General features: G+C 58.8%; 1 protein-coding gene across 2 annotated transcripts; it reads left to right on the top strand.

The window, feature by feature from the left end:
• Nucleotides 1–44: 44 nt before the first annotated feature.
• KLHL18 (kelch like family member 18) lies at nucleotides 45–24,660 on the top strand. Of its 2 annotated transcripts, none has more exons than XM_071560363.1 (10): nucleotides 45–241; nucleotides 11,160–11,290; nucleotides 11,408–11,548; nucleotides 13,598–13,796; nucleotides 17,041–17,201; nucleotides 17,278–17,414; nucleotides 20,630–20,852; nucleotides 22,008–22,112; nucleotides 22,301–22,412; nucleotides 23,102–24,660. In XM_071560363.1, exons 1-10 carry the CDS (start codon nucleotides 95–97, stop codon nucleotides 23,486–23,488), a joined length of 1,743 nt encoding a protein of 580 aa, XP_071416464.1. In that variant the 5' UTR covers nucleotides 45–94; the 3' UTR covers nucleotides 23,489–24,660. The 2 variants fall into 2 exon arrangements, with proteins under 2 accessions (XP_071416464.1, XP_071416463.1); XM_071560362.1 differs by having other exon boundaries at nucleotides 20,615–20,852.
• The last annotated feature ends 650 nt before the right edge of the window (nucleotides 24,661–25,310 follow it).

The raw sequence follows: 25,310 nt of genomic DNA, 5'->3' as shown, positions 1-25,310 counted from the left end.
GCAACGTGCGGTTCCGGCCGCTCCCGGAAGCGGGCGGGCGGACGGCGGCCGGGCGGGGCCAGCGCGCGGCAGAGGCGAAGCGGCGGCGGGGACGATGCTGGAGGCGGCGGCGGCGGCGGCAGAGCCCGAGCTGGACCCCGAGGACCTGGTGCACTTCTCGGTGGGCGACCTGCCCAGCCGCGGCTACGGCGTCATGGGCGAGATCCGCCGGCAGGGCAAGCTCTGCGATGTGACGCTCAAGGTGCGGCCCGAGCCCCCCCCCGGGGGGGGCAGCGGGGTGGGAGAGCTCCCACCGTGAGAGGGGCTGAGGGACCCCCCGGGCACTGGGAGGGGGTCACTGGGGGGAAACCTGATCCCTGAGAGGGGCTGAGGGACCCCCTGGGCACCGGGAGGGGTCACGGGGGGGAAACCTGACCCCTGAGGGGGGCTGAGGGACCCCCCCGGCACTGGGAGGGGTCACTGGGGGGAAACCTGACCCCTGAGAGGGGCTGAGGGACCCCCTGGGCACCGGGAGGGGTCACGGGGGGGAAACCTGACCTGGGAGGGGGGCTGAGGGACCCCCTGGGCACCGGGAGGGGTCACGGGGGGGAAACCTGACCTGGGAGGGGGGCTGAGGGACCCCCCGGGCACTGGGAGGGGGTCACTGGGGGGAAACCTGACCTGTGAGGGGGGCTGAGGGACCCCCCGGGCACTGGGAGGGGGTCACTGGGGGGAAACCTGACCTGTGAGGGGGGCTGAGGGACCCCCCCGGCACTGGGAGGGGGTCACTTGACCTGTGAGGGGGGCTGAGGGACCTCCCGGGCACTGGGAGGGGGTCACTGGGGGGAAACCTGACCCCTGAGGGGGGCTGAGGGACCCCCCGGCACTGGGAGGGGGTCACTGGGGGGAAACCTGACCTGGGACGGGGGCTGAGGGACCCTCCCGGGCACTGGAAGGGGTCACTGGGGGGAAACCTGACCTGGGAGGGGGGCTGAGGGACCCCCCGGCACTGGGAGGGGGTCACTGGGGGGAAACCTGACCCCTGAGGGGGGCTGAGGGACCCCCAAGGCCCCTGAGGGACCCCCTGTCACTGTGGGGACACTCGATCCTTGGGGGATACTGAGGGACCCCTCGGTGACTGGGAGGGGGTCACTGGGGAGGAAACTGAGGGGGCTGAGGGGCAGCTGTGAGACCACCTGGGTCCTGAGGGGGGAGCTCAGAGGGGCTTTGAGGGACCCCCAGTCCCTTAAGGGGCAGTTGAGGGACCCTCCAGCCTGTGAGGGGGGACTTGAGGGACCCCCAGGCCCCTGAAGGGAGGGATTGAGGGACACCCCCCCCCCCCATCCCTAAGTGTGGGCTGAGGGACCCCCAGGCCCCTAAGGGGGGTCACTGGGGGGAAACTGAGGGGTCTGAGGGCAGCTGTGAGACCACCTGGTCCTGAGAAGGGGACTAAGAGGGGCTTTGAGGGACCCCCCAGGCCACTGAGGGGGGACTGAGGGACCCCCATTCCCTTAAGGGGCAGCTGAGAGACCCCCTGGCTCTGAGTGGGGCCTGAGGGACCTCCAGGCCCATGAGGGGAGAGGCTCAGGGACGCCCAGTCTCTTAAGGGGCAGCTGAAGACCCCCTGTCCCTCTGAACTTGAGGGACCCCCAGCCCATGAGGAGAGACCCCCCCAACTGAGTGGGGTCTGAGGGACCCCCAGACCCCTGAGGGGGGATCCCTAACTCTGAGTGGGGTCTGAGGGACCCCCAGACCCCTGAGGGGGGACCCCCAACTCTGAGTGGGGTCTGAGGGACCCCCAGACCCCTGAGAGGGGACCCCCAGGCCCATGAGGGGAGGGGCTCAGGGACCCCCAGTCTCTTAAGGGGCAGCTGAAGACCCCCTGTCCCTCTGAACTTGAGGGACCCCCAGCCCATGAGGAGAGACCCCCCCAACTGAGTGGGGTCTGAGGGACCCCCAGACCCCTGAGGGGGGATCCCTAACTCTGAGTGGGGTCTGAGGGACCCCCAGACCCCTGAGGGGGGACCCCCAACTCTGAGTGGGGTCTGAGGGACCCCCAGACCCCTGAGGGGGGACCCCCAACTCTGAGTGGGGTCTGAGGGACCCCCAGACCCCTGAGAGGGGACCCCCAGGCCCATGAGGGGAGGGGCTCAGGGACCCCCAGTCTCTTAAGGGGCAGCTGAAGTTCCCCTGGCCTCTGAGGGGGAACTTGAAGGACCCCCAACTCTGAGTGGAGTCTGAGGGACCCCCAGACCCCTGAGGGGGGACCCCCAACTCTGAGTGGGGTCTGAGGGACCCCCAGCCCCTGAGGGGGGACCCCCAAATCTTGAGTGGGGTCTGAGGCACTCCCAGACCCCTTGAGGGGGGACCCCCAACTCTGAGTGGGGTCTGAGGGACCCCCAGGCCCTGAGTGGGCTCCCCTGGCTCTGAGTGGGGTCTGAGGGACCCCCAGGCCATGAGGAGAGACCCCCCAACTCTGAGTGGGGTCTGAGGGACCCCCAGTCTCCCCTGCAGGGGCAGCCACAGCCCCCTCTGCCCCTGAGGTTGGGTATGAGGGGGCAGCTGAGCCCCCTGTGGTGGGGGCAGGAGGGGGAGCTGAGGGTCCCTCCCTTCCCATGGATTTGCCATTGGATACAGCAGGTGCTGAGACCCCCCCAGTGGGGGGTCAGGGGGTCTGGGACCCCCCCAGCCCTGGGGTGGGGTCTGTGGGGTCTGTGGCTGCTGCAGGTTTATGGATCAAACTGCTCCAACCCACAGGAGGAGGTTCCTTTCCCTGGAAAACCTTTCTGTTTTGGGAACATGCACCTTCTTACCTCAGAGGAACAATCCCTACCCATGGAAACCCCTCGGGATTGTGTCCCTGGCTCTGCAGGGAATGGCTCAGAGGGCTCAGAGGGCCAGGCAGGAGCTGCTGGAATCCCTCAGGATTCCACACTCGGAGGAGGTTGTGGGGTGGGAGCAGTGTTGAGTCATTCCAGAATTAACTCTGAGTTTAATTAAATGGGAAGGTGTTTCCCAGCCTACTCATCCTGAAACTTTTCAGGGGAAGGAGCTGGAGAGGGTTGTGCCTGTCTTGGAGACAGGATGTGGGATTGGGAGGATCCAATGGATATGGGGGGCTGCTCATCCCTGTGGATCAGCTGTGAGGGTTGGGATCCTCCTTGGAAGTGGCTGTACCCTCTGCAGGGAGTGTTTGGGATGGTCTGTGCTGGAACCTGAGGGAATTCTGTAGCAAAACTGGTTTGGGATGGAGAGCAGTGGTTTTTTAGGATTAAACTGTGTATTGGTGTGAATCCCAGACTGGTTTGGGATGGAAAGGACCTTAAGGATCATCCCATGGGCAGGGACCCCTCCCACTGTCCCAGGGACCCCTCCCACTGTCCCAGGGACCCCTCCCACTGTCCCAGGGACCCCTCCCACTGTCCCAGGGTGCTCCTTGGACACTCCCAGGGATGGGGCAGCCACAGCTGCTCTGGGAAATCCATCCCAGCCCCTCCCAGCCAGGAACCCCTTCCCAACATCCCACCTGTCCCTGCTCTCCTGCAGGTCAGGATGTCTCTGTCGTTCACAAACTGAATCTGAGCTTTCTCCACTCTCTGCTCAGTCCTTTGTTATCCCAAAGGGAGATCCCAGCAGTGCCTGACACGTTCCCAGAGGGCTCTGAGTGTGTCAGTGCTGGCTCCAACATTCCAGCTTTCCCTCCTGCAGCACAGCCTGGAATTCCAAGGATTTCCTTTGTTTGATTCCTCCTCTTGTGTTGAGTCATCGTGTCTAAATATCCCACCTGGAGCTGCTTCTGCCTCTTGGCATCCCCTTTTCCCAGTGCCTGCATGTCCCAGCCTGGCCTTGGGACATTCCAGGGATTCAGGGGCAGCCACGGCTGCTCTGGGCACCTGTGCCAGTCCCTGCCCACCCTCCCAGCCAGGAATTCCTTCCCAATATCCCACCTGTCCCTGCCCTCTGGCAGTGGGAAGCCATTCCCTGTGTCCTGTCCCTCCCTCCCTTGTCCCCAGTCCCTCTCCAGCTCTCCTGGAGCCCCTTCAGGCCCTGCCAGGGGCTCTCAGGTGTCCCTGGAGCCTTCTCTTCTCCAGGTGACCCCCCCAGCTCTCCCAGCCTGGCTCCAGCCCAGAGGGGCTCCAGCCCTGGGGCATCTCCGGGGCCTCCTCTGGGCTCTCCAGCAGCTCCACGTCCTTGGGCTGTTGTTCCCAGGGCTGGGGCAGCTCTGCAGGGTTTGGGGTCTGCCCTCAGGGGGCAGAGGGGCACAATCCCCCCCTCCAACATTCCCACTTACTTTAAGTGGCTTTCCAGTCTCTTTCCTTTCACAGCTCCGCAATAAATGCTGCAAAAGCAGCAGGAATTCCAGCCCACTGACAAGTGCAGGGGTTTGGGATGTTTTTCCCTGCCTGGAGATCCTGCCCTGCTGGTTGATGGCAGAGCAGCAGCTCTGGGTGTCCCTGTTCTTCCCAGCTTTGTTTCTGGAACACAAACACCCTGCCAGGATGAGAACTGGGATTGCTGGACCAAGGGACAAATGCTCCCTGGGGACACATCCCTGCTGGAATCCTGTGGGATGCAGCACTCCATGAAACTGGGAAGGAATATTCATCCTGTTCTTCCCTGGGAATTTCAGGGGGGATAAAATCAATCGGGTCACTTTTGTGGTTCCTGCTCCTGCTGGAGGAGAGAGATCCAGGGGCCAGGCTGGCACCTCCAGGAATCTTGGCCAGGCTCTTGGAAGAGGGAAGGTTTGTGCCTTTCCAGATCCTTGGAGAGCAGAGTTAGTGGGAGCTCCTCCTACAGCTGGAACTCCCTGCTGGCTTCGGAATCCCTCCAATGCCATTTTTCCATGAGCAATTCCAAGACTAAACAGGAAAGTCTCCTAAAATACAATCCCAGCCTGGCAAACTGAGCCCGTTCCAAGCTCTGGAGAGGGAATGTTGTTTCCTGTGCACACTGAGGGGGGCTGCTCTTGGCTTCTCCTCCCTTCTGATCCCAGTTTTCCCAGAGTGCTTTTCCAAAGCAAACCCCCCAGACTGGAGCATTTGCACCCCTGAGAGCTGAGACAGAGGTGGAGGAGCCTCTGGATAAGTGGAATTCCAGACAGCTCAGGCTGCCTGCCTGACTTCAGCAGATCCTTGGAATCCCAGAGCCTTGGCTGCTCCACAGATGCTGGAACATGTCTGGGAGATCCTCCAGGGAAACGAGCTTGGAAGGAGAGAGAATTCCTGTCTGATTGGAGGAGCTGGGGGGTCTGCAGAGCAGGAGAACTGCAGGATAAGGAGCTGATTCCAGGCTTGTCACAGCACTTTGGGAGCTGCTTGGGATTCCGATGGGATGTGTGGGAAGAGCTGCCATCAGCTCTGCCTTCCCAGAACATGTGAGGATTCCTTGTTGGAGGACTCCATGGAATCTCTTTGCGCTGCCCCTTTGGGAGCAGGGCTGGAGCTGATCCCCTGGGAATGCTCCCTGTCCCTGCAGGAAGTGGAGGGACTGGAATTCAGCAAAGCCCTTTGGCTCCTTGGGGTTGGCAGGGAATTCCCTGGGGATGTGGGTTTGTTGGACAGCAGAGGAGACGTGATTTCTGCTTGAAAGGAATTAATTGTGTTATCATGGAATTCCAGGATGGGTTGGGTGGGAAGGACCTCAAAGCTCATCCAGTGCCACCCCTGCCATGGGCAGGGACACCTCCCACTGTCCCAGGGTGCTCCAGCCTGGCCTTGGACACTCCCAGGGCTGGAGCAGCCACAGCTGCTCTGGGAAATCCATCCCAATCCCTGCCCACCCTCCCAGCCAGGAATCCCTTCCCAACATCCCACCTAAATCTTCACTTTTCTATTGGGAAGCCATTCCCTGTGTCCTGTCCCTCCCTCCCTTGTCCCCAGTCCCTCTCCAGCTCTCCTGGAGCCCCTTCAGGCCCTGCCACAGGCTCTCAGGTGTCCCTGGAGCCTCCCCTCCTCTCCCCTCCTCTCCCCTCCTCTCCCCTCCTCTCCCCTCCTCTCCCCTCCTCTCCCCTCCTCTCCCCTCCTCTCCCCTCCTCTCCCCTCCTCTCCCCTCCTCTCCCCTCCTCTCCCCTCCTCTCCCCTCCTCTCCCCTCCTCTCCCCTCCTCTCCCCTCCTCTCCCCTCCTCTCCCCTCCTCTCCCCTCCTCTCCCCTCCTCTCCCCTCCTCTCCCCTCCTCTCCCCTCCTCTCCCCTCCTCTCCCCTCCTCTCCCCTCCTCTCCCCTCCTCTCCCCTCCTCTCCCCTCCTCTCCCCTCCTCTCCCCTCCTCTCCCCTCCTCTCCCCTCCCCTCCCCTCCTCTCCCCTCCCCTCCCCTCCCCTCCCCTCCCCTCCCCTCCCTTCCCTTCCCCTCCCCTCTTTCTCTTCTTTCCCTCCCCTCTGGAGCTTCCCATCCTCCAACACCCCCTGCCCTCCCTTGGTCCCGCTCTCCTCCTGCTCCCAGCCTGGATTTGTGCTTGGAATTGCCCTGATCCAGGTGCCTGTCCTGGCACAGCAGCTCTGCCCTGGCACTCAGTGACTCCAAAATTTGAGTGACTCCCCAGCTCTGAGGTTGGGAAAACAATGGATGCCTTTCTTCCACCCACACCCCTCCCCTGCAGAAAGGCTCCTTCTCCCTGGAATTTGGTCCCATCTCTGGCTCGGGGGTGTTGGGAGCACATTCCTTTGTTTCCCACTTGGAAGGGAGTTCTGTGATTCCTGGGCTCAGGAAGGACACTTGCAAAGCCATTTTTCCTGGCAAACAGTGGCCTTTCCCTAAAAAGCAAGGGAGCTAAAATTATCCAGTGTGACAGAGAACATCCTGGAATGGTATCAGGAGGAGGATGAGCTCCTTCCCACTTTATCCTTGGACTTGTGGAATTGCAGCAGGTAGGAAAGTGCATTTATTTGGTCATGGCAAGGGAGATCCTTTTGCTTTGGAGATAAGGAGCACTTTGGAAGCAGAGGGCACAGGGATGGGCTGAGTGGGCATGTTCTGTGTGCTGATCCTGGGAAATAATTCCCATTTTCTGCAGGAAAAACTTCTCCTTCACCTGCACCAAGAAACGGAGTCGCTCCTTTGGGAATGGAGCAACTGATGGAATGAACATAAGGATGGTTTTAGAGCAGGGATCCCAATTTATCCCTCTCCCTGAGGGCCCTCAAGCTTTGCAGGAGCAGCTTCCAAGAGGAAGGAATCCCAGGCTGTGCCTTGTCCACAGCCAGGACATCATTCCCAGCCCTTTGCTGATGCAGCTCCGTGGATGTCGCTGCTCCCGGGGATCATTCCCAGGCTGGGACCACCCAAGAGGGTGGGTGGAGCTGCCCACACAGGAGGGATGGGGCAGCTCTCACTGTCCCCTCAGGAATCCTGCAGGATGACTGTGGATGTTGGGCTTGTGCAATGACCAGGTGTGTGGGAGACAACGAGGCTGGTTGGGATGAGATCAGGGCGGTGCATCCCGGGAGTCGGAGCCTGCTGGAACACCCAGCCTGGGACAGCACTGACACTGGTTGTACTGGGACTTGGAGCAGGGAATCAGGGAATTGTCAGGGCTGGAAAAGCCCTCAGAGACCATCAAGCCCAACCATCCCCCAGCACTGCCAAGGCCACCACTGACCATGTCCCCAAGTGCCACATCCACAGGGCCTTGAAATCCCTCCAGGGATGGGGATCCACCCCTGCCCTGGGCAGCTGTGCCAGGGCTGGACAGCCCTTCCCAGGAGGAATTTCCCCACTATCCAACCCAAAACTCCCCTGGCCCAGCCTGGGGCCATCCCCTCTGCTCCTGTCCCTGTCCCCTCTGCTCCTGTCCCCTCTGCCCCTGCTCCCTGTTCCCTGTCCCTGTTCCCTCTGCTCCTGTCCCTGTTCCCTCTGCTCCTGTCCCTGTTCCCTCTGCTCCTGTCCCTGTCCCCTCTGCTCCTGTCCCTGTCCCCTCTGCTCCTGTCCCTGTCCCCTCTGCTCCTGTCCCCTCTGCTCCTGTCCCCTCTGCTCCTGTCCCCTCTGCTCCTGTCCCCTCTGCCCCTGCTCCCTGTTCCCTGTCCCTGCTCCCTGTTCCCTGTCCCTGCTCCCTGTTCCCTGTCCCTGTTCCCTGTCCCTGTCCCTGTTCCCTGTCCCAGCTCCCCCTCCTGGCAGGGATTGCAGAGCCAGAAGGTCCCCCCTGAGCCTCCTTTTCTCCAGCTGAGCCCCCCCAGCTCCCTCAGCCCCTCCTGCTGCTCCAGCCCCTTCCCAGCTCCAGTCCCTGCCCTGGGCACCTCCAGCCCCTCCAGGTCTGTCCTGAGGGTCCCAGAAGTGCCCCCTGGGATAATTTGGGATGTGTCTCTCAGTTCACTGGGTGCATTTCAAGCAGGTGTTTCACTTTAAGAGGTGCCTGTTTGATTTCAACACCACTTTTTATTCACTATAAAGATAAAATGGGATTGGAACAGCTGGAATTTTTGGCACCTTGTGCTTGGGTGGGAATGAAAGGCAAGGAAAAGGTTGTTTTTATTGCACACTCCACCATGCTCTGAATGGGAACACTCATCCAAACAAACCAGGTGGAGGGAATTCCTTCCAGGCACCGGGATATCCTCTGGAATTTTAGAGATTGGAGACCTTGTTCCTTCACCTTTCAGGAATATCAAAGGAAAAATGGAGTTTTTCTGTGTTTTGGGCTGTTGGAGACCCCGGGAAGGGCTTTCCCTGCAGGATTAAGGTGTATCCATAATGAGACCTGTTTTGGTGTCCCCATTTTCCCAGTGTTTATTCCTCCCATCAGTGGGCTGGGCCAGGAGCAGCTGCTGCTGGAATGGTCTTATCCAGGGGTGAGGAATGGACTGGGAAGTGCCGGAGCCTGCGGAGCAGGTCGGGTGTTCCCGAGGGATGGAATGTGGAATGTGGACAGGCCGTTTGTCACCCTGCTCAGCCAGGGCCTGGGCCTGTGGAAACCTTCCCCACTGAGAATTCCCAAAAAAAGAGCTCCAGCACCGGAGTGTCCCGACTTATTTCCCTGTCCTGAGCAGCGCTGGGACACGGAGAGGTGACCAGGAGCAGAATTCCCACCTGGCAGGGAGGGAGGGAGTGAGAATCCCATGGGCACAGGGAGGTTCTGGCAGCTCCCAGGAATGCTCAGGTTCTGAATTCCCTCCTTTTCTGGGCTTTTCTCCTTAAATTTGGGGTATTTTAGTGTTTTTAGAGCTCTGGCCAGGCCGGAGTCAGGGTGGGGAACCTGCTCTGCCAACATTCCTGCCTATCCAGAGCCAGGGATTGGGACCTTGAGCTCCATCCCCTGGGAGACCAAGGGCTCCTTTGCCTGTCTGAGCACTCCTGACTCCTTTTCCTAGACATTCCCCATCCCACTGGGTGCACACAGGGAAGCTGGTGCTGATCTTGCACCTCTTTGGGGCCCAGCTCTCAGTTCTTGGAGCCTCTGGGGTGTTTTCCATGTGGTTTTGGATGAGGAGAAGGGATTGATGCACTCCTTTGTCCCTGTAAAGTCACACACAGGGATCTAGGTGAGGTTTTCCCCATGAGCTCTAATATTCCTTACCATTTCACTTCCTGATTTTCCTCTGGGAATGAGGAATTCTGCAGAATCCAGGATTGGTGCAGTGTATTCCAGGCACAGAGGAAGCTTGGACAGGGATTCAGGGAGATTCAGGCACTCCAAAAGTGCCTCTTTTTTTTCCATCTGGCAGGAATTTTGCTTTCTAAACTCCCAGGAAGTTTGTGTTTGCTGGATGTGGCCCAGAGGGAGAGGGAAGGCACTGCTGGGAATCATGGAAATCCAGTAGCATTTGGAGATGAAAGGAGGGTGAGGGGTTTGTGGAGGAGAAGAGGATTCCTTGGATAACCTGGAATGCAGAGACCCTGCTGTGCCGGCTGGTTTGCCCCATAAACCAAAGCTCAGATGGGAAAATTTTCCTTAAATGGGGGAAAAAAGGGCAGTTCTCAGCTGGACATGGAATAGGATAAGTGAGATTAACATGGAAATGAGGGGAAAAGGTGCTGAACCAGCAGAGAGAAGTGACGAGAGCAGAGTCCTGACTTGGCTCTGGGGGTGCAGGTGTTGCTGTGGCACAGGGAGTGCCTGCCAGTGAGTGGGGCTGGCCCTGCTGGCGTGTCCCCTGTCCCTGTCCACTGTCCCTGTCCCCTGCTGACCCTCCCTGTCCCCTGTGCCCTGTCCCCCGTCCCTCATCCCTGTGCCCTGTACCCTGTCCCTGCCCCCTATCCCCTGCTGACCCTCCCTGTCCCCTGCTGACCCTCCCCGTCCCCCGTCCCTGTCCCATCCCCGTCCCCCGTCCCTGTCCCATCCCCGTCCCCCGTCCCTGTCCCATCCCCTGTCCCTGCCCTGTCCCTGTACTCTGTTCCTTGCCCCTTGCCCCCATCCCCTTGCCCCCTGTCCCTGCCCCCTGTCCCCTGTCCCTGTCCCCCAACCCCTGTCCCTCTCCCTGCCCCCTGTCCCATGTCCCCTGTCCCATGTCCCCTGTCCCATGTCCCCTGTCCCATGTCCCCTGTCCCATGTCCCCTGTCCCTGCCCCCTGTCCCTGCCCCCTGTCCCGCCCCCTGTCCCGCCCCCTGTCCCATCCCCTGTCCCTGTACTCTGTTCCTTGCCCCTTGCCCCCGCCCCCCTTGCCCCCGCCCCCCTTGCCCCCGCCCCCCTTGCCCCCGCCCCCCTTGCCCCCGCCCCCCTTGCCCCCGCCCCCCTTGCCCCCGCCCCCCTTGCCCCCGCCCCCCTTGCCCCCGCCCCCCTTGCCCCCCTTGCCCCCGCCCCCCTTGTCCCCGCCCCCCGTCCCCCATGCCCCGTCCCCCATGCCCCGTCCCCCATGCCCTGTCCCTGCCCTGTCCCTGTACTCTGTTCCCATCCCCTGTCCCCGTCCCCCGCCCCCTGTCCCCGTCCCCCGCCCCCTGTCCCCGTCCCCCGCCCCCTGTCCCCGTCCCCCGCCCCCTGTCCCCGTCCCCCGCCCCCTGTCCCCGTCCCCCGCCCCCTGTCCCCGTCCCCCGCCCCCTGTCCCCGTCCCCCGCCCCCTGTCCCCGTCCCCCGCCCCCTGTCCCCGTCCCCCGCCCCCCGTCCCCGTCCCATGCCCCCCGTCCCCGTCCCATGCCCCCCGTCCCCGTCCCATGCCCCCCGTCCCCGTCCCATGCCCCCCGTCCCCGTCCCATGCCCCCCGTCCCCGTCCCATGTCCCCTGTCCCTGTCCCACCCCCTGTCCCTGTCCCTGCAGGTGGGGGAGCACAAGTTCAGTGCCCACCGCATCGTGCTGGCCGCGTCCATCCCGTACTTCCACGCCATGTTCACCAACGACATGATGGAGTGCAAGCAGGAGGAGATCGTCATGCAGGGCATGGACCCCAGGTACCCCCCTGGGGCAGGGCCACAGCCTGCTCTGCTCCCTCTGGGATCCCAGAAAGCTGCTGTGGGACAGCCCCATCCCAGCTGGATCTCACCGTGTTTCCTGCTCCCTGTTTTCAGTGCTCTGGAGGCCCTGATCAACTTTGCCTACAACGGTCACCTGGCCATCGACCAGCAGAACGTGCAGTCCCTGCTGATGGGGGCCAGTTTCCTGCAGCTCCAGAACATCAAGGATGCCTGCTGCACATTCCTTAGGGAGAGGTAAGGGGGGTCTCCTGGGGGGTCTCGGAGGGCTTCTGGCTGCCTCCCACCAGCAGCAAGGCTGTGGTGATGTCTGTCTGGCTTGGGAGGACCAAGGATGTCTCCTGCCAGCAGGAGGAGGTGTTTGGATCCCAAAACTGGTCATTGGTAGAATTAGAGAATCACAAATTTGGTTGGAAGGGACCTTAAAGCCCATCCAGCCCCACCCCTGCCATGGGCAGGGACACCTTTCCCTATCCCAGGGTGCTCCAAGGCCCATCCAGCCTGGCCTGGGACACTCCCAGGGATGGCTCTGCTGGAATTTGGAGCTCAGCACAAACAAACAGGGAATCCTGGAATGGTTTGGGTTGGGAAGTGCCTTGAAATTCCTCTGCAGGAATGTCCCAACAGGCCCTGAGCCATTAAGAGGTGCCATTTTTTTTCCAATCCCAGAATCCCAGGATGGTTTGGGTGGGAAGGACCTTAAGGATCATCTTGTTCCCACCCCTGCCATGGGCAGGGACACCTCCCACTGTCCCAGGGTGCTCCAGCCTGGCCTTGGACACTCCCAGGGCTGGGGCAGCCACAGCTGCTCTGGGAAATCCATCCCAGTCCCTCCCCATCCTCCCAGCCAGGAATCCCTTCCCAATATCCCACTAAATTTATCCTCTTTCAGATTAAAGCCATTCCCTGTGTCCTGTCATTCTCATTCCCTCTGAAGCAACTCTCAGGCTCATGAGATGCTGGAACACAATGAAAGGTCCTGCCAGCCATGGGAATTAAGACTCAGAGCAAAATGGAGGGAATAATTCCCTTTCCAAGCACCCATCCTGGCAGGAATTGCCCTTCCTGCTGCTGTGCATGTTCCAGGGCAGGAACAGAGCAGCTCAGCCCAGGAGCTGGACAGGAAACTCTGGCAGAGCCCTAAATTGCTCCCAGGTTTTTCAGTTTCCTCACTGGTGTTTGGCTGTGAGACTGTTCCAGCAGCGTGTTCTGAAAATGGAAAGCTGGGATATGCTTTGGAAATGCACCACTTGGATTTTCCACCCATGCCAGGGAGTCTGATGGGTTTAGTTTCCCCAGCTTGGCCTCCCTGCAGCTGCTCCATGTATTGCATGGAGTGATATTAAATGGCTCCACCAAATACAGGGATTAGCCATCAAAATTCTCCCAGGTCTACCAGGAGTAGCCAAGTGTCCCAAGGGAGCTCCTGGATTTCAGTGCTCACTGTGAATTTGGTTAAAAAAAGGCAAATTGGTGGATTCTGTCCATCCTGGAGAGCTGGGACATGGACACCAAGCTCTCCTTCTGAAGTGGAATTGAGATTTGGGATGTTTGGGATGTGTTGTAACCAGGCCATGTGTGAGCCTTTGGAATCATCCTCATGTGAAAGTCCCTCCTGGTACCAGAGGGATGTGGAGCTGCTGGAGAGCCCAGAGGAGGCCCCGGAGATGCCCCAGGGCTGGAGCCCCTCTGGGCTGGAGCCAGGCTGGGAGAGCTGGGGGGGTCACCTGGAGAAGAGAAGGCTCCAGGGACACCTGAGAGCCCCTGGCAGGGCCTGAAGGGGCTCCAGGAGAGCTGGAGAGGGACTGGGGACAAGGGAGGGAGGGACAGGACACAGGGAATGGCCTTGAGCTGAAGGAGGATAAATGTAGATGGGATCTAGGGAGGAAATTCCTGGCTGGGAGGGTGGGCAGGCCCTGGCACAGGGTGCCCAGAGCAGCTGTGGCTGCCCCCAGAGCCGCCTGGATCTGTCCAGTGGCTCCCTGGCAGGGGCTGAGGGAACACTTTTCCCTTGTGTTTCCCATCCTTTGGCTCTGCCATGGATTCAGCTGGAGATGTCTGTGCACATCAGCTCTCAGGGAGCTGGAACATGTTTCTGCTGCTTCACAGAATCGTGGAATGCTCTGGGTGGGAAAGGACCTCAAAGCCCATCCAGTGCCATGGACAGGGACACCCCCCACTATCCCAAGGTTGCTCCAGCCTGTCCTTGGACACTGCCAGGGCTGGGGCAGCCCCAGTGTCTGTCCCCCAAGGTGACATTGCTCCTGCTGTGCCCTCCCTTCCCAGGCTGCACCCCAAGAACTGCCTGGGCGTGCGGCAGTTCGCAGAGACCATGATGTGCGCGGTGCTCTACGACGCCGCCAACAGCTTCATCCACCAGCACTTCGTGGAGGTCTCCATGTCCGAGGAGTTCCTGGCACTGCCCCCCGAGGACGTCCTGGAGCTCGTCTCCAGGGATGAGCTCAACGTGAAGTCTGAGGAGCAGGTGTGTACCCACAGGGGGTCCTGGCAGGGGCAGGGTTGGCTTGGGATTGGAGTGGGAATGGGAGGGATTTTATTCCTGAATGAAGCTGAGGAGGTGGGAAAACTGCGAGGTGCAAACAGGGCTGTGATGGACCAGACTGGCTCGTTCCTGCAAAAAACAGAGAGCAGGGATGAACAGCTTTAGGTTGACAGAATCATTGAGGGTGGAAAAGCCCTCAGAGACCATCAAGCCCAACCATCCCCCAGCACTGCCAAGGCCACCACTGACCTTGTCCCCAAGTGCCACATCCACAGGGCCTTGAAATCCCTCCAGGGATGGGGATCCACCCCTGCCCTGGGCAGCTGTGCCAGGGCTGGACAGCCCTTCCCAGGAGGAATTTTCCCACTATCCAACCTGTCCCTGCCCTGGGCCAGCCTGAGGCCGTTCCCTCTGCTCCTGTCCCTGTCCCTGTTCCCTGTCCCTGTCCCCTCTGCTCCTGTCCCTGCTCCCTCTGCTCCTGTCCCTGCTCCCTCTGCTCCTGTCCCTGCTCCCTCTGCTCCTGTCCCTGCTCCCTCTGCTCCTGTCCCCTCTGCTCCTGTCCCTGTCCCCTCTGCTCCTGTCCCTGTCCCCTCTGCTCCTGTCCCTGTCCCCTCTGCTCCTGTCCCTGTCCCCTGTTCCCTGTCCCTGCTCCCTCTGCTCCTGTCCCTGTCCCTGTCCCCTCTGCTCCTGTCCCCTCTGCTCCTGTCCCTGTCCCCTCTGCTCCTGTCCCTGTCCCCTCTGCTCCTGTCCCTGTCCCCTCTGCTCCTGTCCCTGTCCCCTGTTCCCTGTCCCTGCTCCCTCTGCTCCTGTCCCTGTCCCTGTCCCCTCTGCTCCTGTCCCTGTTCCCTGTCCCCTCTGCTCCTGTCCCTGTTCCCTGTCCCCTCTGCTCCTGTCCCTGTTCCCTGTCCCCTCTGCTCCTGTCCCTGTCCCTGTCCCCTCTGCTCCTCTTCCTGTTCCCTGTTCCCTCTGCTCCTATCCCTGTTCCCTGTCCCTGCTCCCTCTGCTCCTGTCCCTGTTCCCCTGTCCCTGTTCCCCTGTCCCTGTTCCCCTGTCCCTGTTCCCCTGTCCCTGTTCCCCTGTCCCTGTTCCCCTGTCCCTGTTCCCCTGTCCCTGTTCCCCTGTCCCTGTTCCCCTGTCCCTGTTCCCCTGTCCCTGTTCCCCTGTCCCTGTGTCCTCTGCTCCCTGTTCCCCTGTCCCTGTGTCCTCTGCTCCCTGTCCTCTGCTCCCTGTCCTCTGCTCCCTGTCCCTGCTCCCTCTGCTCCTGTCCCTGTTCTCTGTCCCTGTTTCCGACCTGTTGGGAGCAGTAACAGCTCCAAGATTCCCTCCATGTGAGCTGACAGTGTTCAGGGAAAACAGCCTGTCCTGGAGCCTGGAATTCTGTCCTGCCCTTTCTGGATGTTACAGAGGAGGTGACAAGGGCAGAGCTGTCTCCTTGTAGGGTAAGAACTGCTTCGTTAATCAGGCTGTTGATTAGGGAGGGAGAGGGACCTGCTGCACATTCCAGCCACATTCCTACATCATTCCACAAATTTCTCCTGCTGTCCTTCCCAAAGGGAGCAGGAAGGATCCAAAGAGCCCATCCTGGTGGGGTTTCCTCCTGGCCTGGCCCCTGCCAGCCCCACTTTCAGGAGTTACAGGAGCTCCTTTAGAGGGGAAATAAATTATTTTGGGGATTTTAACTCACTTGAAGAAGGAATTTTGGGAATGCTGATGGGAGAGACTCCAGATTCCCACCATGAAAGAAAGACCTGGATCATTTTTGTTCTGGTCAATGGTTGAAATAATGGTGAATTCTGGGAATGCAGGAATTTGTGTTCCCAATTAAAGGAGTCACCAGGATCCTTTGGGAACTGGAGTCATCCAAACAGGCCAGGAGAACAAAGTCCATCCAGTGGCTGGGAAGGAGAGGGGGAGAGGGAGAGTCCTGAGGGGTCTGAGGAGAGAAGGGGGAAAAATGAGGATAAAAAGGGAAAAGTGGAGGGAAAAACAGAGAGAAAAAAAGCAGAAAAATGGGAATGAAACCAACAAAATCAGAAACAAAAACCAACAAAAAATATCAAGAAAAGAACAAAAAGGCAGAAAAAACAGGGGAAAAGAAACAGGAGAAAGGGAGAAAATAAAAAGAAAGAGGGAAGGCAGAAGGAAAAGTGGGAAGAATGGAAAAAGTGGGGGAAAAAAAAAGAAAAATGAACAAAAACAATACCATGGAAAGAAAAGGAAAACAGGGAAAAAAGGGAAAGGGAAAAAAGAGCAAAATTGGGGAAAACAGAAAACCAAGAAAAAAGAGAGAAAACAAGGGAAAAACAAAAATAGAACAGTAGAAAATAAAGTGCAAACAGGAAAATAAAGGGGAAAGTGGAGAGAAAAATAGAGAAAGGAAAAAAATAGGGAAAACTGGGAAGAATTAGGGGGAAGAAGTTGATAAAGAGCAGAAAAAGATGGAAAAAAATGAGAAGCAATGAAAAAATGGGTCAAAAAAAGAGAAAAACAGGAAGAAAAAAGTGAGGAGAAAAAAGGGGGGAATGGAGGAAAAGTGAACAGGTGGATCCCTGTCATCAAACCTGTCTCCTGGTTTTTCATGGAGCAGCACCATTCCCTTTCTTCTTTCCCAATTGGCTGATTTTTCTCAGTAAATAGACAGGATTTGCTTCTCTCCCACCTCCTCTGCCAACATTCCCTTCACAGCTCCTTCAGCACCCTGCAAACACTTGTGCTAAACGTGCAATCCCACGGGGTTGTTGCAGGATAAGTTGGAGGCAGAGAAGGAATCCTGTCTGGAGCCAGGCTGGGAGAGCTGGGGAGGTCACCTGGAGAAGAGAAGGCTCCAGGGACACCTGAGAGCCCCTGGCAGGGCCTGAAGGGGCTCCAGGAGAGCTGGAGAGGGACTGGGGACAAGGGAGGGAGGGACAGGACACAGGGAATGGCTTTGAGCTGCAAGAGGATATATTTAGATGGGATATTGGGAAGGAAATTTTGGCCATGAGGGACTGGGATGGATTTCCCAGAGCAGCTGTGGCATCCCTGGGAGTGTCCAAGGCCAGGTTGGAGCACCCTGGACTGGTGGAAAGTGTCCTTGCCCATGGCAGGAGGTGGGACTGGATGGGATGATCCTTAAATCCCTTCCAAGTCAAATCATCCTGGGATTCCGTGATTCCATGTCATTCCTTTTCCATCAATCAGGAACCTGCTCCACCCCAACTCTGCCTCCCTTGTGCTCTCTGCCCAGGTGTTTGAGGCAGCCTTGGCCTGGATCCGGTACGACCGGGAGCAGCGGGAGCCGCTCCTGCCCGAGCTGCTCTCCAAGATCCGCCTCCCGCTGTGCCGGCCGCAGTTCCTCACCGACCGTGTCCAGCAGGACGACCTGGTGCGCTGCTGCCACAAGTGCAGGTGAGGCTCCCCCAGGCTCCTGGAACCTGCACCTGCCTCAGGGCTGCTCCTGGAGTCTGCAATCCCTGCCTTCCAGGGACCTGGTGGACGAGGCCAAGGATTACCACCTGATGCCGGAGCGGCGGCCCCACCTGCCGGCGGTGAAGACGCGGCCGCGGTGCTGCACGTCCATCGCGGGGCTGATCTACGCCGTGGGAGGGCTGAACTCGGCAGGTACCTTGCAGTGGAAAGGCCACTGGGAGCTGGGAAGGGCCATGGGATGGGGAAGTGCCCTCGGGTTGAAGCACTGAGGGGTTTCTCCTCTTGATTATTCCAAGGTGGTTGTGCCCATGGTTTAAGGTCTTCCAACTAAAAGCAAGTCCAACTGAGGTTTATTTAGGACATACTCTTGGTGGTGGCCTTGCCTGAGCTCCAGGAAGGACCTGGAGGTGTCTCCAGGATGTTGTTGGGATTGTGGGATCACCTTTGCAGGCACAACATGCCCACATGAGCCAGACCATGGCCCAAAAAGGGAACAGAAAGTGTTCAGGGAAACTTGAGGCAGCGACACCACAGATGGGACTTGCAGATCTCTGCTGCCCCTCGGAGGGCACTGGAGGTGCCACAGATGGGACTTGCAGGTCTCTGTTGCCCCTTGGAGGGCACTGGAGGTGCCACAGATGGGACTTGCAGGTCTCTGCTGCCCCTTGGAGGGCACTGGAGGTGCCACAGATGGGACTTGCAGGTCTCTGCTGCCCCGTGGAGGGCACTGGAGGTGCCACAGATGGGACTTGCAGGTCTCTGCTGCCCCTTGGAGGGCACTGGAGGTGCCACAGATGGGATTTGCAGGTCTCTGCTGCCCCTTGGAGGGCACTGGAGGTGCCACAGATGGGACTTGCAGGTCTCTGCTGCCCCTTGGAGGGCACTGGAGGTGCCACAGATGGGACTTGCAGGTCTCTGCTGCCCCTTGGAGGGCACTGGAGGTGCCACAGATGGGACTTGCTGAGGCTCCCGGGGCACAGCAAGGGAGAGCTTGGAAATGTTTCAGTCTTCTTAAGTAGTGGAGTGTGTTTTGTGGGAATTGCTCAGAGAAGGATCTCTAGGGGAAAGCAGGGAAGTGATCAGGAAATGCCTCTGACTGGGCTATGTGGGATCAGGTAGGCTGGAATAGGATGTGAGGCCCCAGGATAGGGCACAGAATCCCAGACTGGTTAGGGCTGGAAGGGGCATGGGCAGGGACACCTCCCACTGTCCCAGGTTGCTCCAGCCTGGCCTTGGACACTCCCAGGGCTGGGGCAGCCACAGCTGCTCTGGGAAAACCATTACCATTCCTCCCCACCCTCCCAGCCAGGAATTCCTTCCCAATATCCCACCTGTCCCTGCACCCTGGCAGTGGGAAGCCATTCCCTGTGTCCTGTCCCTCCCTCCCTTGTCCCCAGTCCCTCTCCAGCTCTCCTGGAGCCCCTTCAGGCCCTGCCAGGGGCTCTCAGGTGTCCCTGGAGCCTTCTCTTCTCCAGGTGACCCCCCAGCTCTCCCAGCCTGGCTCCAGCCCAGAGGGGCTCCAGCCCTGGGGGATCTCCGGGGCCTCCTCTGGGCTCTCCAGCAGCTCCATGTCCTTGGGCTGTTGTTCCCAGGGCTGGGGCAGCTCTGCAGGGGGGTCTGACCTGAGGGTGCAGAGGGGCACAATGCCCCCCTCTCCTGCTGCCCACGCTGTGGGGTCAGCCCAGGACATGGGGGGTTCTGGGCTGGGGCATGTCCAGCCTCTCCCCCAGCAGCTCCCCCAGATCCTTCTCCTCAGGTCTGCTCCAAATCCATTCCCCACCCACTCCAGATTTGTGAATTACCCTGACCCAGATGCAGCACCTGCACTTGGCCTTGTTCAACCTCATGATATTCCCACTCTTTGAGCTTGCCCAGGTCCCTTTGGATGCCATCCCATCCTAGGAGAGCCCAGATGTTTTCCCAAGGAAAATCAGACAAATTCTCTGTGCCAGCCCCATCTTTGGGATCACAGCACCCACCACCTCCCTGCCACCACCCCCCTCTCTATCCCAGGGTGTCTCAGTTTGAGATAAGCAACTGCCAAACCCCCCCAAGCACAGAGAGAAAAGCCTCCCTCCTAACACCAGGGAAAGGGAGGAAAAGAGAGGGGAAAGAAAAAAAAACACTTCAAACCACGTTTATACTAAAACTACATATATTTTTATAGAAAGGAAGAGACAATTAGAAGAGAGTACAAATAGACACTCACACAAGTCTGCAACAACAAGTTCCTCACTTCTTAACGAACACACAAATCCTACTGTCTTAACTACACATGACTTGAGAAGAAGCTTATTCCCCAGGGAGACAAACCCAAGCAGAAAGGAGAGACCCAGAACAACACATTTTACTTTCCTGAGGTACCCTGTGAGCCAGTGGTGGGCCTGGCCCTCTCCATCCCCCCGGGACAGCATCGTGTGTCCTCCCAAGAGGAGGGCTGAGAAGCCACTGCCTTAACCACTCCCACACTGGTTCCTACTGCCCTGGAGATAATGCCATAAGGTGGTATGGAATACAAAATTACTGGCTAGAAGAGGTCAGCTGTTAGCTCAGCCCAGCTCAGGTCAGCTGACAGCTTCAGGCCTACTCTGAACTTCAGAACCCAAATTTAGGCTCACCTGGGTGAACTCATAACACCAAGTATTGTGGCAACCTGGTACTCCAGAGTGAATTGAGTCAGGCAGTGGGACTCATTTTAAGAACAGTCTGATTCCCACCTGGGCAAGAGAGCACAGCATTGAATGGTGTCTTGGTTTGAGATAAGCAACTGCCAACCCCCCCAAGCACAGAGAGAAAAACCTCCCTCCTAACACCAGGGAAAGGGAGGAAAAGAGGGGAAAGGAAACTTCAAACCGTGTTTATACTAAAACAACATATATCTTTATAGAAAGGAAGAGACAATTAGAAGAGAGTACAAATAGACACTCACACAACTCTGCAACAACAAATTCCCCACTTCTTAACAAACACACAAATTTACTGTCTTAACTACATATTACTTAAGAAGAAGCTTATTCCCCAGGGAGACAAACCCAAGCAGAAAGGACAGACCCAGAACAACACATTTCACTTCCCTGAGATACCCTGTGAGCCAGTGGTGGGCCTGGCCCTCTCCATCCCCCCAGGACAGCATCGTGTGTCCTCCCAAGAGGAGGCTGAGAAGCGACTGCCTTAACCACTCCCACACTGGTTCCTACTGCCCTGGAGATGATGCCATAGTGTGGTATGGAATACAAAATTACTGGCTAGAAGAGGTCAGCTGTTAGCCCAGCCCAGCTCAGGTCAGCTGACAGCTTCAGGCCTACTCTGAACTTCAGAGCCCAAATTTAGGCCCACCTGGGTGAACCCATAACACAGGGTTTCATCAGGTCTCCCCCTTTTAATTTGAGTAGCAAATTTCTATGCAGGTGACTCCCTGAACGTGGTGGAAGTGTTCGATCCCATCGCCAACCGCTGGGAGAAGTGCCAGCCCATGGCGACCGCGCGGAGCCGCGTCGGCGTGGCCGTGGTCAACGGGCTGCTCTACGCCATCGGCGGCTACGACGGGCAGCTGAGGCTCAGCACCGTGGAGGTGTACAACCCAGAGACTGACTCCTGGTCCAAGGTGGAGAGCATGAACAGCAAGAGGAGGTACTGCAGCTCGGGGGGGAGGCACCTCTGCAAGAAGGAGGGAAAAGGAGGTGCTGGGAAAGCTGGAGGGTTTGGTTGTGGTGGGTGATAGAGAAGGAGGTTATGTGGGGGGAAAAAAGTGGAAAAGGAGGGAGTGGAGCAGCGTGGAAGCAGGTGGGATTTGCTTGGTGAGTGCTGGGGGGTTTCTGCTTATTCTGGGTGCTGCTTGTTGGTCAGAAACAGCTCAACAAAATTCCAAGGGTGTGTCGCAGCAGTGATGGACAAGGAAAGGTGTTCAGACCCAGCCTGAGGCCGTTCCCTCTGCTCCTGTCCCTGTGTCCTCTGCTCCTGTCCCTGTGTCCTCTGCTCCTGTCCCTGTGCCCTCTGCTCCTGTCCCTGTGCCCTCTGCTCCTGTCCCTGTGCCCTCTGCTCCTGTCCCTGTGCCCTCTGCTCCTGTCCCTGTGCCCTCTGCTCCTGTCCCTGTCCCCTCTGTTCCTGTCCCTGTTCCCTGTCCCTGTTCCCTCTGCTCCTGTCCCTGTTCCCTGTCCCTGTTCCCGACCCCCTGTCCCAGCTCCCCCCTCCTGGCAGGGATTGCAGAGCCAGAAGGTCCCCCCTGAGCCTCCTTTTCTCCAGCTGAGCCCCCCCAGCTCCATCAGCCCCTCCTGCTGCTCTAGCCCCTTCCCAGCTCCAGTCCCTGCCCTGGGCACCTCCAGCCCCTCCAGGTCTGTCCTGAGGGTCCCAGAATTGCCCCAGCACTGGAGGTGCCCCAGCAGTGCCAGCACAGGGCCGGGCACTGCCCTGGGCTCTCACCAGAGCTGACACAAACCAGGGCACACCTGGCTCATGTCCAGCCACTGTCACCAGCACCCCCAGGGCCTTTTCCAACTTTCCAGCTGCTCTTCCCCAATCCCAGAGTGTTCCAGGGTGTTGTTGAGACCCAAGGGCAGGACCCAGCACTTCTCAGTGTCCATCTCTGGTCAGGCAGGAATGGGCAGTCCATGGATGAGGCAGGGAGGGAGCTGGCAGAGCAGCAGGGAAGGAGAGGAGATTTTGGGAGTTGAATCCAGGGAAAAGGAGGTTGTTTGGGATGACAGAGGCACAGTGGGCTGGGCAGGCTGTGGGGGACAGTGTGGCAGCACCTCCAGCCATCTCACAGGGTCCTGCCGTTCCCTGCAGCGCGATGGGAACGGTGGTGCTGGATGGGCAGATCTACGTGTGTGGTGGGTATGATGGAAACTCATCCCTCAACTCGGTGGAGTCCTACTCTCCAGAAACAAACAAGTAAGAGCCTTTCACATCCCTCAGCTTTTCCCTGAGTTTTGTGCTCCATGTGCCATGGGCACTGCTGGGCATCTGGGCTGTGACAGTGCTTTAAATAAGGGGTGGTGAAAGGAGAGTTGGAACCCAGGCCTAGAAAATCGTGGAATAATCTGTGGGACTGTCACCAACCTGTCCCCTCTCCCCTCAAGGTGGACAGCAGTGACCCCCATGAGCTCCAACCGCAGCGCCGCCGGAGTCACCGTCTTCGAGGGCCGGATCTACGTGTCGGGAGGGCACGATGGGCTGCAGATCTTCAACAGTGTAAGGCTGGGATGCTGGGCAGGAACTCCCTGTGGTTGGAAAAGCCCTCTGAGATCATCCAGTCCATTCACTCCCCAACCCTGCCAAGGCCACCACTGACCATGTCCCCACGTGCCACATCCACAGGGCTTTTAAATCCCTCCAGGGATGGGAACTCCACCTCTGCCCTGAGCAGCTGTGCCAGGGCTGGAATTCCAGGAGGAATCTTCCCACTGTCCCACCTGCCCCTGCCCTGGCCCAGCCTGAGGCCATTCCCTTTGCTGCTGTCCCTGTTCTCTGTGCCCTGTTCTCTGTGCCCTGTTCTCTGTGCCCTGTTCTCCGTGCCCTGTTCTCCGTGCCCTGTTCTCCGTGCCCTGTTCCCTGTGCCCTCTCCCTGTGCCCTCTCCCTGTGCCCTCTCCCTGTGCCCTCTCCCTGTTCCTGGCTCCCCCTCCTGGCAGGGATTGCAGAGCCAGAAGGTGCCCCCTGAGCCTCCTTTTCTCCAGCTGAGCTCCCTCAGCCCCTGCTGCTGCTCCAGCCCCTTCCCAGCTCCATTCCCAGCCCTGCACACACTCCAGCCCCTCACTGCCCTTCTTGTGAGCGCCCCAAAACTCCCCCAGGCTTCAAGGCGGTGCCTCAGCCCTGGGGGGACATTCCCTGGTTGGATCCCAAGCACATTCCCCTGACATTCCCTGCCCTTCCTGCCCTGCAGGTGGAATACTACAACCCTCACACCTCCAGCTGGCACTCCGTGTCCAACATGCTCAACAAGCGGTGCCGGCACGGCGCGGCCGCGCTGGGCAGCCGCATGTTCGTGTGCGGCGGCTACGACGGGTCTGCGTTCCTGAGCGCGGCCGAGGTGTACAGCCCCACGGCCGACCAGTGGTGCCAGGTGGTGCCCATGAACACCCGGCGCAGCCGCGTGTCCCTCGTCGCCAACTGCGGCCGCCTCTACGCCGTGGGCGGCTACGACGGACAGTCCAACCTCAGCTCCGTGGAGATGTACGACCCCGAGACCAACCGCTGGACGTTCATGGCGCCCATGGTGTGCCACGAGGGAGGGGTGGGCGTGGGCTGCGTCCCGCTCCTCACCATCTGAGCTCCGGAATGTTCCGGGGTGGGGGGGAGCGGCTTCAGCGAGAGGTTCGGAGCGTTCCCGGATTTCCAGGTGCTCGATCCAAGCGCAGGAAGACTCGATGGAATGATCCCCACAGAGAAGTTTTTGGAGTGAAGGTCCTGAAAGATCAGATGTGGTGAATACGGTGAGTTTGTGTGAGGAAGGACCTTTCAGCCTCTCCTGGAGCCCTGGCCAAGCAGATCTGTCCCCCACTGCCCCACTTCCCTTTGGGAAGTGCTGCCATGGGCTGGGGCAGGGAACAGGCTTAATTATGACACAAAAACTGCCACTTCAGTGACTTTGGGAAATCCACCTGCACCAAAATCACCTGAACCCCCCTCGAGGGTGTCCTGGTCACACAGGGGGGTCTCCAAACGGGACAAGCCCAGCGCTGTCAGTTCCAGGTGCTTCTTGCACAAGACCCTCCCAGTTCCTCGTGCTTTCCTCAGCTTGATGTGGAAAACTCCTCCACAAGAGCCACAGGATGGGGAAACCAGGAAGAGGAAAAGGTCGGTTAAACCAGCGGATCATGTTGGCAAGTCTTGGAGAGGGATGGATGGAAACGACTCCAACCGCCTGAGGGTTTCAGAATACGTGATGAAGATGTCCTTGAAATTAAATGCTGAGATGTTGTCCAAGTCTAAGAGGCAGCTGGAGCAGAAGGGCCAGGATTTTTTTAGGAGAGGCAAGAAAAATAACATCATGAATTTGTCGTGCTCCGCTGGGAAAGGCCTTTTTTGTGGTGGGTTTTGTGCCAGGAACCTTTGGAATGCTGGCAGAGCCAAAGAGCTGCCTGTCAGCAGCTTCCCTGCACCAGCCCTTCTCCTGCATGGCCGTGACCCGCCGTCCCTCCGGAGCGCTCCGTGCCCGGCTCTTCCCGTGCCAGCCCTCGGCACAGCCATACCTCCTCCGGGCAGGAATGTGACACTAATCCAGCAGCCAAGGGATGGGGGTCTCCCCCTTGTCCTGCCCCATCCCAGCGTTCCGGGGCGCTCAGAGCGGGATGGCCACCCCGAGCCCCCTCCCCATTCCTGACTCCCACCCAGCGTCCCTCGGCATCGGCTCGGGGTGTACATGTGATGTCCATACTGGGGTACTGTGTATATTTGGGGTCTATAATGAGCATATCTGCCTATAAATGTGATCTATCAGTACACACCCTTTTCTTCCCAGTCTATCCACCACTGGCTTCCTGGCAGTGGGAATTCCTTTGGGCTTTCCATGCTGCTCATGCTTTAGGAAGGGAAGAACCCACCCAGGAACACTGGGATCAGAATGAAGTTGTTGCTTATGGCATCTCCTGTTTTCCAGGACCCATCCCAATGCTCTCCATGTGCAGCTCTGATGAGCTGCTCTCCTTGTGTTTCATCTTCCCTTCTCCCACCCAGGACTTGTGTCCATAAGAAGGGGAATATTGGATCAAATACCCTTGGAAAGCAGTGGCTCCGGGCTGTCAGAGGCCCATGGGATTCCAGGGTGCTGCTCCCACCCAGGGGATCCCAGGGGATCTTCCCAGGATTCCTTCCCCAGGGATTCCTTTGCTTTTCCAGTGTGGGTGAAGCAAAGAGACAGGGAAGCTCCTGGCCCCAAAGGGGGCAGGAAAATACTGGATTTTGGGGAATGAGCTCCAGTTACCCAAGGAATGCAAACTGGGAGAGCAGGATCTGCCCCATGCAGTCCTTGGTACATCCAGTGTTCTTGAATCCAAGGAAAAGCTGGTGCTGGGCTGTGTGGATGAATCTGAGCAGGGCAAAAAGGATTTAAAGCCCCCAAAATAATGAAAAGAAAGCGGGAAAGAGGGGAG

Source organism: Pithys albifrons, chromosome 7, assembly GCF_047495875.1.
Source record: "Pithys albifrons albifrons isolate INPA30051 chromosome 7, PitAlb_v1, whole genome shotgun sequence".
Taxonomy (NCBI): Eukaryota; Metazoa; Chordata; class Aves; order Passeriformes; family Thamnophilidae; genus Pithys; species Pithys albifrons.
Note: the sequence above shows the minus strand (reverse complement) of the source record. Positions and strands in the feature narration are given on the sequence as shown.